This window comes from Rhincodon typus, chromosome 8 (genome assembly GCF_021869965.1).
Source record: "Rhincodon typus isolate 14 chromosome 8, sRhiTyp1.1, whole genome shotgun sequence".
NCBI lineage: Eukaryota > Metazoa > Chordata > Chondrichthyes > Orectolobiformes > Rhincodontidae > Rhincodon > Rhincodon typus.
In genome coordinates, this window is record NC_063339.1 from 63,059,950 (window position 1) to 63,081,113 (window position 21,164).

Sequence of the window (21,164 nt, forward strand, 5' to 3'; positions counted from 1 at the left end):
TTGTTAACGTCTCATTTAAACGCACATAAACACATTTCCAGCTCAAAATGAAACCAAGTCTTTGCCTTCCTAACCCACACCACATAGAAATAATATCAAACTTAAAGCTATATGTGGCTCTGTCCACTTTCGTATCCAAATTTCCAAAGATTAATAATAAATTACGAACCTTCATCACAACTTATGAAACAATGTTAAATATCTTACGCATAATATTAAATGGACTTATCCAGCATATGTACTCTTTTAATTCTGATTATTGTAAAATACATTTCAAAAAGCTTGGGTCAAACAAAAAACAGACCGATTACCAGCCAAATAATGAAAAAAAACACAATAGCCAGCACACTGAAACTAGAGATGCTGACAAAACAAGCAATATTATCAAAGAGGCATGAGCAATGCTAAACTATGCTAGAATAAATTTATTTTGACAGTTTTATTTCAGCCTTGCACCATGCAAATGTCATGTCACTATTCCCACAATACAGAAAAGGCAAATTAGCAAGTTGCACACTGAGATACAGAATGAAACAATTGGACCCTCATCAAAAGGTCCTTCAGACTCTGGAGCTGGCAAGTTATTCTAATGACTGATGGAAAGTATCTCGGTGCAAGCTTTTCTTAATTAAGATAGAAATTATAGATATTTTATAATGTCCCCAATGTCAGATACATTAGGGACATTTAAACAACTCTTGGATAGGCACATGGATGATAGTAAAATGAAGGGTATGCAGGGTAGTTTGATCTTAGTGCAGGATAATAGGTTGGCACAACATCATGGGCCGAAGGGCCTGTACTGTGCTGTACTGTTCTATGTTCTATAACGTGAATACGAGTTCATAATAGCCAGGTCACATCAAGGCTTGAGTATTTTTTTAAAAATCTGGTTTCATTTTTGAAAAAACTGATTATTATGCATTGTGTATTCAAATAATTCCCATTTAGAAGTATTGCAAAAGTCCTCATAGCTGAAAAATTTGTAAGAGGTATTACAATGCATTTGTATGAGGTTTCTGTTTATTTAAAGAGATTAATAGTACTAGTACACTTGATTAAAGTAATAACTGCATTATAAAAACATTACCTTGTTTTATTGTTTTAAATGTAGCCATGTACCTCACAGTGCAACTTACTGTTTTAGAGTCATAGTCACACATGGAAACAGACCCTTTGGACTGACCAGACAGCCCAAACTAAACTAGTCCCACGTGCCTGTGCTTAGTCCATATCTTATTCATTTCTTATTCATGTACTTATCTAAATGTCTTTTAAATGTCATAACTGTATCGGGATCCACCACTTCTACTGGAAGTTCATTCCATACATGAACCACTCTGTAAAAAAAAAAAATAAAAAATAAAAAATAAAAACCCACCCGTCGTCATATTTAAATCTTTCTCCTCTCACCTTAAAAATATACCCCCAGTATTGAAATCCTCCACCCCTTATCATTAACCTATGTATAGCCCTCACAATCTTATAAAGTGACCTCTTATAAAGTGACCCCTGAATCTCCTACGCTTCAGTGAAAAACGTCCAAGCTATCCAGCCGTACAACTCAAACTATCCATTACTGGCAACATCCTGGCTCCCTTCAGAACCCTCTCCAGCTTAATAATATTCTTCCTGAAATGGGGCGATAAGAATTAGACTCATGAAGAGGCCTCACCATTATCCTGTACAACCTCAACAGGACATCCCAACTCCTATATTGAAAGGTCTGAGCAATGAAAACAAGCATGCTAAACACCTTCTTAAGCACCCCATCTATATGTGTATAAACTTGAAAGAATTATGTACTGAACCCCCAGGTTTCTCTGTTCTACAACAGTACCCAAGGCCCTACATTTAATTGTATAAGTCCTTCCCTTGTTTGCTTTACCAAAATGCAATACCTCTCACTGACCCAATTGATCAAGATGTCTTTGTAATCTCAGATAACCTTCTTCACTGTCCACTATATCACCAATCTTGGTGTCATCTGCAAAATTACCAACCATGTCTTCTATATTCTTATCGAAATCATTTATGTAAATGACAAACAAAAGTGGACCCTGCATCAATCCCTGTGGAACACCGCCGGTGACAGGCCTTCAGTTCAAAAAAACAACCCTCCACTATCACTCTGTCTCCTGCCGTTAAGCCAATTTTGTATCCAATTGGCAAGCTCACCCCAGGTCCTAAGTGATGTATCTTTACTAATTAGTCTACTCTACGGAACCTTGTGAAGGGCTTTTCTAAAGTCCAAGGAAACAATGTCTACTGCTCTGCCCTCAATCTTCTTGGTTACTTCCTCAAAAAACTCAATCAAGTTTGTGAGACACGATTTCACTTGCATAAAACCATGCTGACTATCCCTAATCGTTCCCTGCCTCTCCAAATGCATATAAATTCTACATTTCAGAATCACTTTCAACACCAAAGTCAGATTCACAGTATATTTTTTCCAAATTTAAACAATAATGCAACATTCTTGTACAGTTTTAGGATTAAAGTATATTTTGGGAAGAAAGATCATCTGTTTCACCCTTTGAATGTTAATGTAATGAAAGAAAATGTGGATACAGTGGGAAAGTGGAGCCAGCTAAAACATCATCCATAATCTGATTGAAGCAGGTTTAAGAGGCCACGTGGCTTATTCTTACTCAGTTTTTATAATCTTATGTTCTGATGTTGATGGAGAAACCCAAGGATAAATTCTCCCAGCCCCTGAATGGCATGGAGTGATTTAGTTGGGATTATATGACGCGATCAAAAAAATTAGGTTCTCACTACTGAGAGGAAAAAGAAATCCTGTTTTCCACCCAAGGTTTTAATGGCAAGACCAGAATTCTGCTACTCAGCAGTGAAAGGTCCATTTGCATGCATTACCTATTCTTGTCTAATACATGCAGTTTATTATTATTCTCTCATATGGCCAAGAGGAAGTAGACAGTGACAATTCCTAGCACGCAAGGCAGAATGAGTACCTGGTGGCTCTGGCGTGCTACGTACTCTTCCAGGTCTCCATTATGGCCAGCAGACCTAAACACCTCAAAGCAAAGACAGTCACCACGACTACCACGTGAGCTCAAGGACAGTGGTTCAGACATGGCCAGCAGTGCCAGCATCACAGGGCATACCCATGAGCAGCAAACGACTGCATCTGCCATCCAAGGCCAATGGTACTGACACACACTAGCCTCACCACAGCAGCATGGCACATCCCGAAATCACTTAAAGTAGAATTTAGAGGCTCACCATATTTCTGTCCCGCCTTCCCTCCTGGTCTATGTATAAAGCTTGGCAGCTCGTCATGTCTGCTAGCTATGATCAGCCAAGGAGATGAAAATGTTACATTATGGCACATCAATACCATGTCTGCAGCATGTGCCAACAGCTTACAGAGTTAAACAAATTGGATGGCCATTTCTAAGGGAGGGAGGGGTCACAGGAGAACAAAGCAAGGTGATCTGATATCAGTCCAGGGGCTTGGACAAGTTAGTCAGGCACTTGGCCAGTCAGGGTCAGGGGTTCCATATTGTTAAAGTTCAGAGAGGCAGCCAAGGTAGTCAGTGACGGTCGATCCATTGTGACCAGACAGCAATCAATAGTCAGTTGGGAACTGTACAGATGTCAGAGATCTGGTCACTCATCATCTGGGGCTGTCCTTCCAAGTCAGATGGCCAGAGTGGGGGCTGGCCACGATCAGTCCTAAACAATGCCAAGATATTTAGCTAATGGTATTCCCTTAGACAAGGTTCAAACACGTTACGGTTGATGTGTTAAGGATGAGTGGCCTATGTAGCTTCATTCTCACAGATGCAACTACTATGACAATTCATCAGATAGGTAGTGATGTAAAGTGACATTACACTGAACATTGGGAATTTCCAACACTATGAAGTTTCTTTCAACTGCCTCTCTGCACTCAAAGGCTTTTTTCATTTGTTTCCCTCCCACTATATGAACTGGGAAGGGCTATTAGTGGCTGGCAGTGAGTGACATGGTGCACTGCTGGTCTTTAATTACAGCTCCAGGGATAAAATCCTGGAAGGTCCTACCAATGGTTGGTACATCCACTGCTGGCAAGCACAAAGTAGCACAATAGTGGCACCATACAGGTTTGGTGCATATGCAGTAAACTGAACAACAGAGGACTGTGCAAGTTAAAACTCTACAGCTCATAAAGAAAAATCTTATGTGATAGCCTCAAAATTGGTACTTAGCCAATATGTAGTAAAATTCAGCTCACATGGTTTTCAAGTTAACTTACTGTGTTCACGTTCTTGGGATATTAACCAATCTATAAATCAGAAAAGACTGCAACTGAACTAAAAATCTGACCATTCCCACCACAGAGTTTGATCAAGACAATGCACAATTACAGGGTGAAATAACTGCACACAGGCCATTACTCCGTCACCAAGTCACCCTTTATTTACATGTGCACAGTACACTGGCTCTGGCCAGCCAGCTTAGAGTCAGTCCCCTAAAATTAGGAGATTCTAAATCCCCTTTTCTTTTAACCTTTTCTTTCAAATCAATCTGTTCAGAGATATTATTACAAATGCCTACAGCAGATGGGAATTGAACCCAGGCCTCTCTGGTCCAGGGGTAGGGGCATACCTGTGCAAAACAAAAGGGCCTCCTCTGCTGTTTATATTGGTCAGCCAGGGCATCCTGATTGGGGATGTTAACCTGGAGCAATCAAGGATCTTGTAGTCAATGAGGTCCACCTGGTTCTAATCACTACATCCATCCCCCCTTTAAGTCAGGGGAGGTAGGTTTGGTCTTTCTCCTGCAGCTTTTCCTACGAAGTTTTCACCCCAGATCCGGTTCCTCTGACTCGGACTCTGACACAGGCGGCACGTACTGGACTGTACCCCATCTCTTGCATCCAGAGTGTCTCAGAAGAGTTTCCTTCTCCTCTCCTGGTGGCAACGATATTGAGGCTGCATCCATCTCAAACTCTGAGGTTTCCTCAACGCTAGATAGAGAGGGGAAATCCTACTGTTTCTGGCAGGCCTCTGGCTCTTCTGAGGGGCCAGGTATGCAAGGAAACAGCTTTCAGATAAGCCACGTTTGAGCAGGACCTGACCTCACATCAACCTCAACTTATACCTATAAAGGGCCATTTCTATGGTTCTGGCACCAAATTTCATCCCCTGAATTAAACTGTCTCTCTTGCTTAGAGGAAGCATGTGGCTGGCACTGCATTCCTGCTGCCATTTCACCCTCCCTCCAAAGGTCTGAGAAAATCAGGTTTAACCTGGCATCCAACGCTGGCCTCCAGACATAGCTTCTTGCTAGCATCTTCATCTTGGAAACCCCTGGATGACCTTGGTGGAGTTCAGCCAATATCTGGTGGCAACCTTTACTAGGGACAATCACCGTTGCTCCCCACGGTAATATGGCATCCTCCACGGTGATGTGGTCTCGCTGGGTCTAGAAAGATCACAATCCTGGTTGCGATGGGTCTTCTGTTTCTCCCATTACCACCAGCTGTTTTAGTTTTGCTAGGACAGGATCTTGTTGTGTCCACAGTCAGATATTATCAGCAGTGACTGGAAGTATCCAGGAAGTTTAAAACCAGAATGGACTCTTCTAGGGGAAGCACCACTGGTGGAGTATCCGCTAGTGGAAGGCGGCTCAACACAACCGCATTAGCCACTTAGCTTCCTGGACAGTGCTGAGAATAAGGGCCCAACGCCGAATTCTACCAGAAAGTGTGGGCGGCACCACCTTGTCTTCCTTCAGTAGCCCTAGCAGGAGTTTGTGATATGTTACTATGACAAATTCCCATCTATAAATGTATTGGTGGAACTTCCTCACACCAAAGATGACCACTAAACCTTCCTTCTCTATCTGAGCATATTTGCATTCAGCATCAGCCAAAGTCCGGGAAGCGTACGCTATTGGGTGTTCCTCTGTTGGGCCACTGGTGAGCCAACACTACTCTGACACAGGGAGGCATCGCACATCAGCATTACTTCTCGCTTCAGATCATGCTGGGCCAACACCTTAGATGACAATAGCTGCTATTTCACTTCTCTAAAGGCTACATCCTAGCTATGCGATTATTTCCAAGGCTGACTCTTTTTCAATAGCAGGTGTAAGGGTGCCAAGATGGAAGTCAGGTAACGTATGAATTTTCCATAATAATTCACTAACCCAAGAAAAGACATAAGCTCCAGAACACACGTGAGAGCCAGGGCCCTCACTTTATCTTCCAATGGTCACTTGTGGCACCTGAAACACACATTTTCCCCTTTTAAGGCCTGGGAGAATTGTCTAAGCACTTTGTCCAAGTTCTCCAAGTACTCTTTATTGGTCTTGCCAGTTCATAGAATCATAGAATCCCTACAGTGTGGGAAAAGGCCCTTCGGCCCAACAAGTCCACACTGACCCTCAGAGCATCCCACCCAGACCTATCCCCCTACAACCCACCTAATCGAGGCATCCCTGAACACTATGGGCAATTTAGCATGGCCAATCCACCTAGCCTGCACATCTTTTGGATTGCGGGAGGAAACCGGAGCACCCGGAGGAAACCTATGCAGACATCCGGAGAAAGTGCAAACTCTACACAGACAGTCACCTGAGGCTGGAATCGAACCTGGGTCCCTGACTCTGTGAGGCAGCAGTGCTAAACACTGAACCTATTAGCACGTCATCCAGAAAAATGGCAACTTGGGGTAGTCCTTGTACAATGTTCTCCTCGGTGCACTGGAAAAGGGCACAGACTTATGATAACCCAAATGGTAGTCTTGTATATTGGTAAAAACCCTTGAGTGTTAATTGTAGCGTACTTCTGGGACTCCTCATTCAGTTGCATCTGCGGGTAGGTGTAGCTTATGTCCAGCTTCGTAAAGGCCAACTTTACATACAAGTCCAATAAATGAGGGATCATGTATTTATCCAGCAGTGAGAAGCAGTTTACCGTTTGCTTAAAATCTCCACAAAGGTGAACTGAGCCATCAGGCTTCACAACTGGTACGACCGGTGCTGCTCATTCTGCAAACTGCACTGATTTGATGATTCCTTCGATCTCCAGCCTCCTGATTTCTGCCTCTACTTTTGTCCCAAAGGCAAATGGCACCAGGCAGGCCTTGCAAATTGCAGAATTGCCTCCTTGTCAACATGTAAAGTGGCTTTGGCCTCTTTGATAGTTCCAAGCCCTTCCTGAAAAACTGCTGGGTATTTCACTGGGACTTCACTAAGGCAGCCATTTTACAGTTGAAAAATGTTGAGCCAATCTAGGTGAATCTTTCTCCATCAATTGTGCCCCAATAGGCTTCAGTCCAAGTCTCTTACTTATCAGTGGTAACGGCACCAACTGTTTCTCATAGGAGACCAGAACCAAAGTTGTACCCTTAATCTGCAAAGGTTCCCCAGTGTATGTTCTCAATTTGGCTGAGATCTTGTGTAAAATTAAGGGTTGGCATCCCAAGTGAATCTTGTTAAAGACAGGCTCTGCAACCACAGATACAGGTGCACCGGTATCGACCTCCATGAGAACTGGGTGACCATTTAACCAAACACTAATTTTAATCGGTTCCAATTTGGATGTCGCTAAGCAATTTAATTGCCCCAACCCACACGTAGGAGGACTTTCCAGGGTGTGCACTCTGCTGGGTACCGGCCTCCAATTTTTCTTACTCAAGTCAGGCCATATAGGACTCCTTTGCTCACTCAAGTCCGCCTACCAGCAGCAACTACAATGGCTTGCCAGCCCAGATCCTGGACAATGTTTTAGCCATTTGGCCGAGGCTTGGCTTTGTTGTGGGGTTCTGCTGTGGGCTGACCCAGGGTTCCTCTGCTCAGGATATGCCTTGCCGCAAGGCTCTGTGACTTCCTACACTCAAGTGGTGTTCCCCAAGCTCAGTCAGACAGGTGAGGGTTTCCACTTCCATTGGGATGCCCTGTGACTCCCATGCTCCACTTGCCGCATTTTCTGATGACAAAGCCAGTTGTAGTGTCTGTTTGAATCCAGCTGAGCTTCAGCTAGTAGGCACTTCTGCAAAGTTACACCATTAATCCCACGTACCTAATGGTCTCTCAGCATCTCGTTCAGTGTTAACACAAAATCTCATGCCGCTGTTTATATCTGTCAGCCAGGGCTTCCTAATTGGCCCAGGTTAACAAACCCAATCAAGGATCTCGTAGTCAATGAGGTCCACCCAGTTCCAATCACTACACAGGGATTTACAGGTGTACTTTATTTATTTGTAAAATAAAATCAGAACTTGCAAACCATAAGATGTAGGACAAGTCGGCCATTCTGCTCAGCGAGTCTGTTCTGCCTTATAATCCTCGACTCCAGTTTCCTGCCTTATCCCCATGACCCTTTACTGATTAAAAATCTCTCTAACTCAGTCCTGAATATACTTCATGACCTAACCTCAACAGCGCAAAGGGGTAAAAGAATTCCACAGATTCACTACTCTCAGAGATAAAGATTCGTCCTCATCTCCGTCTGAAATGGACAACTCCTTTATTTGCATTTCTGCCCCCTCGTCCTGGATTCTCCCATAAGTGGAAAACAACCTTGCTACATCACTCTGTCAAGCCCACTAAGAATCTTGCCTGTTTCCATCGGGTAACCTCTCATTCTTCTAAACTCCAATGAGTACAAGCCAAACCTACTCAACTTCTCTTTATGAAACAATCCTTCCATTCCCAGAATCAGCCTAGAGAATCTTATCTGGACCGTTTCAATGTCAGTAGATCTTTGCTTAATTAAGGACTTCATAATTTGTCACAGTCTTCCTATTGTGCTCTGATGAGTGTCTTGTATAGGTTCAGCTAGACCTCCCTATTTGCATACTCTATTTCCAATGATATAAACCAAGGCCAATAGTCCTTTTTCCCTCCCACTGAACTTTGATGCTAGCTTTTTGTGATTTAGGCATACAAATCCCACATCCCTCTGTGTTGCAGTTTTCTGCAGTCTTTCTCCATTTAAATAAAACTCAGCTCTTCCTGCCAAAGTGCAAGATGTCACATTATCCCACATGATATTCCAACTTTCAAGTTTTTGCCTACTCACACAACCTTTGTATATATCCATCTGCAGATTTTGTGCGTCATTCTCATTCTCATTGCTTGCCTTCCCACCTATTTTTGTGACATTTGCAAACTCAGTGATAGTACGATTATGTCCTCATCCAAATCATTAATATATATCGTAAATAATTGTGGTCCCAACACTGATCCCTGTGGCACTCCACTAGTTACAGGTTTTCGTCCTGAAAATATCCCCTCTATCCCAACTCTCTCTTTCCTCCTAGTTAACCAATTTTCTATCAATGCCTCCAAACTACCCCCAAACCACCTTATTAATTTGCCTTATGTGCAATATCTGAATCAAATGCTGTTTGGAAATGGAAACATATTAAGTCAACTTGTTCCCCTTTATCTATCCTGTTTGTCACTGAAATAACTCCACAGAGGCTGGTATCCTGTCACCAGGTCACCCATTATTTACACATGAACACTCCTTGATTATAGTACTGCCTCATACAAAGTCAAGTACCAGAGTATCAGTATTTTTGACACTCAACTTTTTAATGCCAGCCAGGACTCCCTGGTTGGACCAGATTAACAGCCCCAATCAAGGCACTCATATTCCATGAGGTCCAGCTGACTGACCTCATTACAAACACTACAGTTACCTTCTCAAAGAACTGTAATAAATTTGTCAGGCATGATTTCTTATTCATGAAGCCATGCTGACTCTACTTGATGATATTATACATTTCTAAATGCTCTGCTATTATAACATTTATGACAGACGTTAACATTTTCCCAATGACAGATGCTAAGCTACTTTTTTTTGTCTCCTTTCCATTTTGAATAAAGAGGATACATTTGCAGTTTTCCAATCCTCTGGGACTTTTCCAGAATCTAAGAATTCTGAGATCATTACTACCAATGCATCTACTATCTCCATAGTTACTTCTTTTTAAATCTTAAGATGCAACTCATCAGTTGCAGGGGACTTGTCGGCCTTTAGCCCCATTAGTTTCCCCAGTACTTTTTCCTCACATACATTCCACCCAGCCCACCCCAGCTGGGCTCCTTGATTTTGTATTTTTCTAATGCCATGAAAACTGATGCAGAGTATTTATTCAACTCCTCTTCCATCTTCTGGTTTCCCATTATTATTTCCCTAGCCTCCTTCTCTGAGGGGCCTATGTTTATTTTAGTCTCTGTTTTCCATTTTGTTTCTTTAAAGAAGCTCTTATTGTCCTTTCATTACTTTTTTGTTTACTCTCATTTAGTTTACTTTTGCCCACGATTTTTGGGTCATCTTTTGTTGGCTTTTAAATCTTAACCAATTCCTGCCCACTACCACCCCCCATTCTCCCACCACCCCCTCACTCCCCCCAGACCCAGCCCTAGGACCCTATTTTTGCTGTTTTCTTATGCTAGTACACTCTGTCCCTTTCAGGTCAACTCTGGGTTTCATTATCATGCTAACTGCCCTGCAATGTCACCATATCCTTTTGCTTTGTGGCCTACATATCCTCCCACCCAAGACTTCACCCAATTTAATTAGCTGAAAGCCCTCTCAACAGCCCTAGATATTCAATTCACCATGACATGGGTCCCAGCACAAATTTTCTTGCCTTTTTGCACCCTTTCATGAATGGATAATTTCTTTTGAAGAAAAAGTCTTTCCACGCATTTCTTCAATTGTTACATTCCATGGTGGATAAAGAAAGAAAGAAAATAACTGTGTATGGGTGTGAAGTGCCTGTGGGAGGACAGGAAAGGTGTGTATGATTTCTACTATCTAGTGCACTAAGCAGAAGACATTCCACAGCCAGAGGTATAAGGGCATTAAATTCAAAAATGAACTCTGCCAAATCCAAAATCTCTTTCTAGTACTCAGTTTGATATTAAACCTTCCTGGCACTTGACTGCTGGAAGCTGAAGTAGTTATCTATGTCATGTGCCATCAACCAGGCACTGCTCCGAATTCATTGAATCTAAAAGGTTTTTGAAAAGCCAGCTGCAAACACTGAAAATCAAGTGATGTGGAAAAAGATGGTATCAAAAACTTAAATAATAAATAATAAAAATTAACCTATTTTAGAAAATCACACTTTTGAATGTTAGCTCAAAACTGAATCTTCCTTTCTTTTACAATTTCTTCTCAATTCTCTTGAGGTTGCCACAATGCCAATTGGTGACCCTTCTCCAGTTCCTCCTTTCAGTCATCCATTTTTTTCCCAATCCCATGATGTTTATACTTGCCACTGCATCTTTCTATCTGGTCTTAAGGCTTCCTCTTCTCCTTTATCCTGCTAGTCCCATCTCCAGCACTCACAACACATTTCTTCTCTCTCCACAACAGAAGACCATACCACTTCAATTTCTTCTCGGACATTTTCTTAGATACTCCTACAATTCTGATTGATCCCCTGATGCGGCAGTTCCTGTTATTGTCCCTTCTCATTATTCCACACATCCATCTCAGTATACGCATCCAATTAGTATCTAATCATTACTCCTCTCTTTTTGACATTGTTCCACTCTCAATTTGGTTTAACAAGACCAATCTCATAACTGTGTAAAAGATTCTTGCTTTTGAATTTGGTGATAAATTTCTATAACATAACACTACATTTCTTTCTTCCAATTATCCCAATCTAAGCTAATAAATTACTTAATTTCCATTGCTATACTTTGATCTTCTGTAAACACTAACCTCAGATATTTGAAGCTACTCAGTTTCTTCAAGTCTTCACCCCTAACTCTTTGATCCTCTTCCTTGAGATAACAAGGTGTAGAGCTGGATGAACACAGCAGGCCAAGCAGCATCAGAGGGGCAGGAAGGCAAGTCTTTGGCCCACTGACCTTCACATCCCTATTTTCTATTGCTTTTCTCCAACTGAAAACTGAATATTTATGGTGAATATTGACTGCAATTGTTTTGAATATTATTCTATCACACTATTCAATAGAGTTATCAAGTCACTTACAGGCACAGCTCCCAAGATTCCTCAATGTGATCTGTAATGCACACTGAAATTGTTATTAAATTTCCCTAATCTCTCCTAAAAAAAAAATCGATTTGACCTCCCAGATCGCTCTAATTAAACGGACTCTTCTGCAAAAGCAAATATTTCAGATGCATAAAATCTGAAATAACAACAGTAAATACTCAGCAGATCAGATAGCAACTGTGGTCAGAGAAACAAACATAACATTTCAGGTGAGTGAGCTGTCAAGAAAACTGGACGAAGTTAGAAGTATAAATGTTTTTAAACAAGCACAAAGGCAGAGAAAGGGAATGGGGAGAAGGGAGGGAAGAAAGAGAATTAAAGGAAATATATGCCATAGGGTGGAAGGCAGAAATGACTAAGTAGCAAACTGGAAAGTGGTGCAAGACAAAAGGAAGTGGAAACAAGAAAGGTAAGGAAACAAGAAGGTCAGAGGACTGTATGCGAAATTCAGAACAATTGACTGTGCCTGCTGTCCAACAATATGGTATTGGTTACAGACAATGCTGAGTCCAAACAACTGCAAAATGTCTAGCTGAAATACAAGATACTGTTTGTCTACCTTCTGTTGAGCTTCACTGGAACAGAGTGGAAGGCAATGCTCAGAGCAGATGTGGCAAAGGGAATTAAAAAAACTCAACACTGCCCAGCTAACTGCCTTTTAAGTTCAGCAACCTCTGGGTATCACAGTTCCCCTTCCAAATTTACCGTGTCTGCTCAGCTGTGGCATAATTTGTTGGACATGAAAGGGGACAGGTGCTCACTTTTAATGCCTTGAAACTAGTTTCTGTGTACAGTTGCAAGTTTAGGTTTAACTGAATTAGGGCTTCTTACGATATAGAGTCAACTAACTCAGAATAGAATAGAATAACAACAATAAAAGTAAACATACCTTTCTCACATTAAGTGCATTCTTATAATGTAAAAACAAGAAGTCAACATATTTGAATCTCAAGCATGAAAGTGATTCTGATTATCATAATGCATGATTGAATACTAATCCATTGTATGATCAGGTAACAGAACTTAAATGAATCTAAGCCATATGTCTCCACAGATCTATGCAAAAGTAAATTACGACATACTTTTAAATTTGACTTATGTTTTAGAACTATTTCCTAGAAAAACGTCCCTAGCACTCAACTACAATCAGCCATCTTAGCACTGGCTGCAGATCATCTAGCTCAGACAGGACAAGTTGCAGAGAGAGAGAGAGAGAGATGATGCCTTGTGCCATTTCTAAATGATTATTTTCACTTAATACCTGAATTTAATAACAGTCAAAAACTGACATATTCAATTATAAAAGGTAGAGCAGAAAGAAACACCATAAAGGGTCTCAAAATTATAAGAGGGAAATATTTAAAAATAAACAATGTTAGGTCTGCCAACTACAATTTAAATTAATTCTTTACAAAAGATCTTTTCAAGTGCAAACAAAGGGAAAAAAAATCTGTACCTATAATATTAGTTGCTTTGCTGTTTAGCAGGCATTGCTATCTTTCAGACACAGCAATTACTTGGTTTATTATGTACGAAAGCATCCATCATTGCCTGAACTGAACAGCTCATATCAGCAGGGTCTTGATGCCATTTTCATTGCCACAAGAGACTGAGAAACATCTTGCCCTTTTAAGACTTTTTTTTTCCATTTTTCACATGACCAAATGTTATACAAATGTACTTGATGGAAGCTGCAACAGTGAACATTGTGCACATGCATCTCCATTCCGTTCTGTCTCTTCAAACTGAAAATGCAAAGCTGTAAACTTCCAACAAAGCCCTGTGGTTGGATCTGGTGTGCTGATGAGCATCAGGCTTTAATTGCTAAAGACAATGGTAACCAACAGAGCAAACAGGGTCTGGAAAGTGTAGCACGTGAGCTGCTGCAATAGGTGACTTTTAAAAAGATTGTCATGAACCTTGGAATTGTTTCAGGTCAGTTGATCTGGCCTTGTGGTGTAAATACAAGTAACAGCTTTTAATTTTCTACCTGTCAAGTCTGTTATCCAACGCAGGATCTGAGGGAATAGTCTGAACTGATGTTGTGAATAGTAAAAATGAAAAAAAAAGGAGCTAAGAGTTTATGAAGAAGGAAATCATCTGTAAAAATAATCTGATAATATATGGATTTGGGAGGTGGAGAAAGGATAACAGATGGTATACCACTACACCCCTGTGTTTAGCCTCTACCTTCCGACTCTGTTATTGAATCTGCATTTCGCATTGAAGAAGGCTGATCAGAGAAGATGCTGTATGAATGTGTACTGCTACTTTGTAAGTAGGTTCTTTGTTATACAAATCATTATATATTTTATAAAAGAATACTTGCAAGGATGGTATTCTTAACATACTTTTTTGTCATATAGTATGTTGCATTATGGTGTTTTTAACCGGCACCTTAGCATTTTAAAAATTTGCATTTGCTTTTTAATTCCTAATCTCAAACCAGCCATGCTTCGCTAGTACACAATAAATTCTTACTATTTAATATTTTGTATTATTTTGTATTCTGAAAAATAAGTAGAAAACAGAAGTGTACTGTCAACTGTTTGGAGAAGTTTTTTGAGGTAAAATTAATTTAAGTCTAAGGGTATACACTTAGTGCCACATTTAAATTAATCTATAAAGTAACCATTACAAACAAGCAGATTAGGTAATTAGCAAAATTCTGTGCTCACTGACCACTCCATTACAAAATAATTATCACACATTTTTAAGTTATAAAGCCTAGTTTATATGGAAAGCAGCACTTAGACATCCCTATTCTCTGTTATCACAGCACAGCATATTATATTGTGGACATCAAAAAAACTTTCAAATTTGTAGAGGAAAATATAACCTAGCATATAACTAAGACTAGAACATTATACAGAGGTGTCTTACTCTTCTTAAAATTTTTCACGTTAAGTATGCAAAGCTTGTCATCAGAAATACTCAGCCTATAACTTTAAATTTTGCCATCCTTTTAAAACACAATAATACTGTACTTTTTTATTATTCATGATGAAAGGTAGAAGGTTTGATTTGATTTATCACTGTCACATGTACCAAGATACAATGAAAAGTATTGTTTGAAAAGCAATAGTTCTAGATGAGACAGAAATAATGTATGTTGTTCATGCACGTCAGTGAAGAAAACGAACCAAAATATTCATGATGCTTTCCTGACACATTCAGCTGGTTTACATACCTTTCCCTTTCCCTGCTGATTTTGCTTGACTGCCCTAACGGTTAATGTGATTTTATTCTACGCCCTCAGAAATGCCTAATGTAATTCCACGGTCCATCCTCTATCTTATACTGAAGTGAAATATCAAAATACACATATAAAATTGAGGGATATCAGAAATGCCTGATTGCAGTGAGAGAGAAGAGTTAGATTTTGTTGACTATTTCTAAAAGTTCTTTAAAACAATTCATTGCTTCAAGGTATGGGATAACTTAAATTCAATGAACTCCAAAAATGCAAATTGAGCATTATTACATTTTTGGCGCAATGAAATATAACCTTGTACTGAAACTGGAGTGGCTTAAAAAAATTATGAAGCATATTTGCTCAATAGCTCAGGGGCAAGTGCATTGTGTGGACAGCATTGAGCTCTACATAATAAGAATACGTTTGCTTTGTTCTCTGCTTTATGTTGAAACAACTGATCTTAGCCACAGCAATACTGAGAAAACACAAGGAAAGGAAATTGGCCAGTGTAACCTCTTCCTGTTGACTGCAGTGTGCCATCTTTTGGACATGGCACCTGTGCATAGGTGGAAAAGTTCTACTTTCAAGTACACTCCTGATATTATTGTTGAGGTTTAAGTATGAAGCATGATCATTTAACTATACTTCCAGAAGAATGTGAGAACTACTACATAAACTAAGTCATTAGCTTCATGAAGGGATGGAAAATAAGAGAAGAGGGAAGATTGAGAAATCTAAGGATTTTGGATACTTTAAAAGGATTAAAATCCTTCAATTGTCACTTTTGAAAGCAACAGGAAAGAAATCATTACAGTAATGCAATAGCAGAGAAAAGAGAAAAATAAAATTTTCACACATTTAGTATCATCGTGTTGGGACTGATCTTCTTCTCTGTGCAAGCTCAATACAGCACTTGAATGATGCTGAATGCTTACAGCAAGCATTTTATAAATATTTTATTTCAATACAATGCTAATTGCTACCTTTCTCTCTTTCCCTAGTGCTAATAAAAGACTCACATCCAAATCACTCACTTTCCAGATTTAATGAATCAGTTAGACTCCTGTACTTGTATTCAAATCATTTCTTGATCTTGCTTGTCTTCGATCTCTGTTGTCTATATCGAGTCATTCATACCTGAATGGCAACTTTGTGACATGAATGACTTTTCATTCCTTTAACTACTATGCCTTTGCCCTTTTTAAGCTCCTGAAGTGGACTGGGGAACCAAAGTCTACAGTCTAAAATAATTGGTAATAGAGGGAAAATAAGGAGGAATGTCTTCATTGAGAAGGCTGTTAAGATCTGCAACACCCTACCTGAAAGGGTGATGGAATCATATTTCATGGGTACTTTCAAAGGCAACTGGAAATATATTTGGAATAGGATTAATTTGTATGATTATGGGAAAAATCCTGGGGTGCGGTACTAAATTGGACAAATGTTTCAAAAAGCCCACACAAGCATTACAAGGTTGTGCAGTTTACATTTTTGTATTCTAAGATTCTATCTGCATTGATATCCAGATACTTTCGAAAGCCTTCTCTTTAATCCTGCTTTTATCTCCCAGAAAGTGTACTGAAACAGTGTATAAAGAACACTGCAGAAATTCAAATTGTTTCATACGGTTTTGCAGACAATTATTCTTTGTGAAGCATTAGAACTACACGCAGCTTTATTTGTGGTTCTTCAACCATCTATGCACCACAAATCACTACTATTTTAAAATAACCATAATTGGTGACAAACTACTACACTATCAACACTTGCTGTGACCAAGAGACATGGTGCCCAAGCACAGGCTGTACTTATACGGTCAAAATCTGTCAACCAGAAAGCAAATGCTTACACAGGAAATAACAACATGCAGTAATCACGCTAAAGACATGATGCCGCATAGCCTGTAAATCTCTTCATTTATCACATGCAGTGTGCATTTGCTTACGATCCAAAAGTCACATATAAAATTGAGGGACATCAGAATGGCCTGATTACATTTACAACTCAGTAGCTAAAGATAAAGAACAAACATGGGATTGCAAGCTGAATAGATTGATTGAGTAGGAACAGAATGACCACTAAGGAGAATTTGGAAAGAAAGCAAGCAAAGTGACAGGGAGAGAGCCAATGACGCAGTAAAACTGACGTGAAAGATGTGGCAACTGGTCCTGCATTTTTTAAACATGTAAATAAATGCCCCGAATTAGTGAAGTGTAAGCAACTGAGAAAAATTGGCTGAAACAGAATTACAATACTGCAAACAGGATCAAAACACTTACTTTTGAGGCCAAATATAGCTTAATTATCTGAGAAACACTGTGTATCATATTACAGGATAGCATTCTTTATCTGTTATAATAAAACAAAGAACTGCGAATGTTGGATGTTTGAAACAAAAACAGAAACTGCTGGAGAAAGTCAGCAAGTCTGGGGCATCAGTGGCACAAAAGGACAGTTAATGTTTTGCGTGAACTGACTCTTCATCCGGTGACTCCAACTGTTGTTTATCTCTGCCTCAGATTTCGAGGTAAAGTTCCTTAAAATTGGCGAGTGCAACATAATCAGGAGTTATTGAGGATTGTCCTTTGAATGGCACACTAAAACCAAGGCCCCATTGGCCTGCAGTACTTCAAGGCAAAAGATTGCATGGGACTCCTTAAGGAGAAGCAGGAAGCTTTCCCACATGTCACGGCCAATTTTCCTTCCTCAACCATCATTACCAAAGACAGACTTATGCAAACATTTTTAAAAGAGACCTTGTGCATAAACTGCCTGCCACATTTACCTATCTAAACACATAGATGGAGCTTTTGAGGTATTCTAGTGTTGTAAAACAGTTTGGAACAACATGAGGATGTAATACATATTATACAAATGCAAATTCTTTTATACAAATTTTTTGCATATTTGTATGACAGAACATGTGTGATACCATAACCAATTCCCATTGGCATCTTGCAATAAGCAAATTATAAGAGACGATCCAATTGGCATGTTTTTGAGAATTTTAATTCACTATTGTGCAAAGTAACTAGCATGTTGCAAGTGGATTATTTTTGGTCTTTTGATCTTAGATTAACCATGAACAGTATTTCGCTAGTGTTACAACCTTACAAACCATCAATTCACACAGGTTGCAAAGGATATAGATCACTTGTGGATTAAACATCATGTGTGGTTATAGAGACTGATTTATAAGTGGCAGTTCCCTCTGCAGGTGGCACAGAAAGAATATTGTCGTGTTTTCTCCTTGCTGGGCTCTCTTTTTTGTACCATTTCTTCGGCCCTCTGCTTTTTCCACACCCTTTCTGACTGCTTCTCTCTATGCACCAATCTGCAGCAAGGACTTTCCTTCATGAACACCATTCCCAGTCAACTTGAATTCTCAGCTGAAGACATCCTTCTAAAGTTGACGCGAGTGAACCAGCATCTCGTGCTGATAGCAAGCTTGCCATAATGCATGTTATTGAAATGCCTGCAGACTGTCTTGTTAGGAGATGCCCAATCTTCACCTGAGGTAGCAGAGGTGGAAGCAGTTCAGGTGCTTTCCATGCCTCACAACCTCATTACTGTAAAGGTAGATGCTCAGAACACAAGTCTGGTACAGATGGAATCCTGCACTTTCAATTAGTTTGCAATTGCTTTTTACTTGACTTCTCACCTTTCAACTATTGCTGTGAAAGTTTAAAATTTGGCATTTTTGAAATTGTCCTGAGGAGTGCAAGATGAAAAGTTTCATCAGTACCTATCTTTTCAGCGCTACTGACGTTCTGTTCTATATTACTAGAGTGAAGACTAAGGAATCAGATAAACTGATCTATCTATTCTAATGGACAGAGACTGACTTGATTGCACAGATTTGACAGACAAGCCAAGATGCACATTAGGACCTTGCAAGGTCACGATGCACTACCCTCCATAGGAATTGCCTTGAGCTTTTGAACCTCCAAAGGGTAATTCCTTGCTCTGGAGCTCTGTGTAACAGTCTCTGACTCAGTGTTAAAATCAGAGAAGAGGGAGAATTTTGATGTACTTAACTGAACAGCTAGCTAGCAAATGTTAAGACTGAAAAATCCTAGTTTATCTGCTGGGTAACTACAGAACTGAATTCCTCAATTAATCATCATGACGCACCAACTCCCCACTCCTCAGACTATGACCCAAATCAACCCCAGTGCTGGTCTGACACCCATATTAACTTTACTGACCCAACTGTCCTTCACAACCCCCTGACCAGCCATCACAGCTCAAATCTAACTACCCTGCCAAACAGATCTGTCTACCCACCATAATCCAACTACTTCCGCTCTTTTGCTCCACCAACCCAGCCTGATTAACTCCCTATCCTAACTCCTGATATGACTACTGGCCCCCAATCCCACATCACACTACTACACCAGATCTGGTAATCAAGTCCAAGACCTGACCATACTCCTAATCCAACTAACCCTTACCCACCTGCCACCCTATACATCCAAGAAATGTACCCATTCATTTATCCAATCACTCATTCACTAATATCATACTGGGCATGTCCAGTCTGCCATCACCTCCCCCACTATGTTAGAGCTGCAGTAGTTTTTTGATGGACTGTACGTGTTGTCTTTCTGGAGAAGCCAGACTTGGAAGACACGCCCAAAAATGCAGAACTGCGTCCAGATGCAGGAGTGTTTGAGTGGCAATCCAACAATGATTGTAGCTCTTCAAACGATCCAGGCCACTAACAGTATTACATTGAAAGATACTCTACCACATTGGCTACACTTCAATTATCAAACAGAGAGGGCAGTATCACAATATTATCAGTTTTACAATGTATCTCAGAATCACTTAAAATAAAATGACAAACTGGGCTTACAATTAGTACATACGTGATCAATATCACTTGAGTAATATCAACACATGACAAGAATTAACAAAAAGAATATTATTTTTCATGAAGTTCATGATATCAACAAACAATTTAGTTTTTGTGCGATTTACACCTGGAGCTATAGGAGGAATTTCCACTTTTGGGGGTTACTGTGCTCTCCATTAATCAGATTTCCTCCTTCAAGTAAATGATCTACATAACATTAACAGAGTCTCTCCCCAATCATAATTAGCAACATGAATGTACCTAATTTCTTTACAAGAACCCTCATCCTATCCTTCTTATCACCTCGGTGTTTTGTCACCATGATCTCTAACCAATACAGGACTCTATCACTAGTGTCCTACGACTCATCTTCACTTGTTCTAGGGTTATTCAGTAAAAATTGTTTCGCCTGCATTGAAAGGAAATATGTGAGTCACTAGCCACCTTGTCAAGTAGGGAAAGCTTTTGTCTAGAACTCTTCACAAGCTATACACAGTTTTCTGAAACACCATTTTATGATGGGTAATATAGTGATACCAAGTTAGTTTGATACAGAAATATTTCCAACACTTCTGACATAAACTGCCAACCACTGTCAACCATCAAAATGTCTGGCAACACAAACTACAAGCCTCAGGAAGGTGACAGAATATTTTCCACTGGCTTCCAACTTTGAAGAAGCTCAACACTATCCAGGTAATGTAGCCTACTTGACTGATACACCATCTTAAACATTCACTTCCCCCAGCACAGGCACACCATAGCAGCACCATACCAAGATTTCCTTGACAACACCTTCCAACTTCCAACCTCTACCACTTAGAAGAACAAAGACAACAAATATAATATTCCCTTCCAAGTCACCACTATCCTACCATTTGAACATAATTGTCTTCCTTCACTGTCAGAGTTAAAATCTGGACTGACTCTCTCAGGCTCTGAGTGAACCTTTACCACAAGGACTTTAATGGATCAATTAGGTGGCTCGACAGTACATTCTCAATGTCAATTAGGGATGGGTAATGAATGCTGGTCTTTTCAGCAATGCCCACATCCCAGGAATACATTACTTTAACCATTGCGGGCGGCACGGTAGCTCAGCAGTTAG

General features: G+C 40.1%; 1 protein-coding gene across 1 annotated transcript in view; it reads right to left on the reverse strand.

Annotated features, from left to right (window-relative positions):
* Nucleotides 1–1,077: 1,077 nt before the first annotated feature.
* The window catches only part of LOC109914692 (apoptosis, caspase activation inhibitor), a 28,100-nt gene continuing 8,013 nt past the window's right edge, over nt 1,078–21,164 (reverse strand). Inside the window, exon 3 of the mRNA XM_048600304.1 lies at nt 1,078–1,340. Within this exon, the coding sequence (XP_048456261.1) occupies nt 1,309–1,340 (32 nt within the window). The 3' untranslated portion in view covers nt 1,078–1,308. The remainder of the gene's footprint in view (nt 1,341–21,164) is intronic.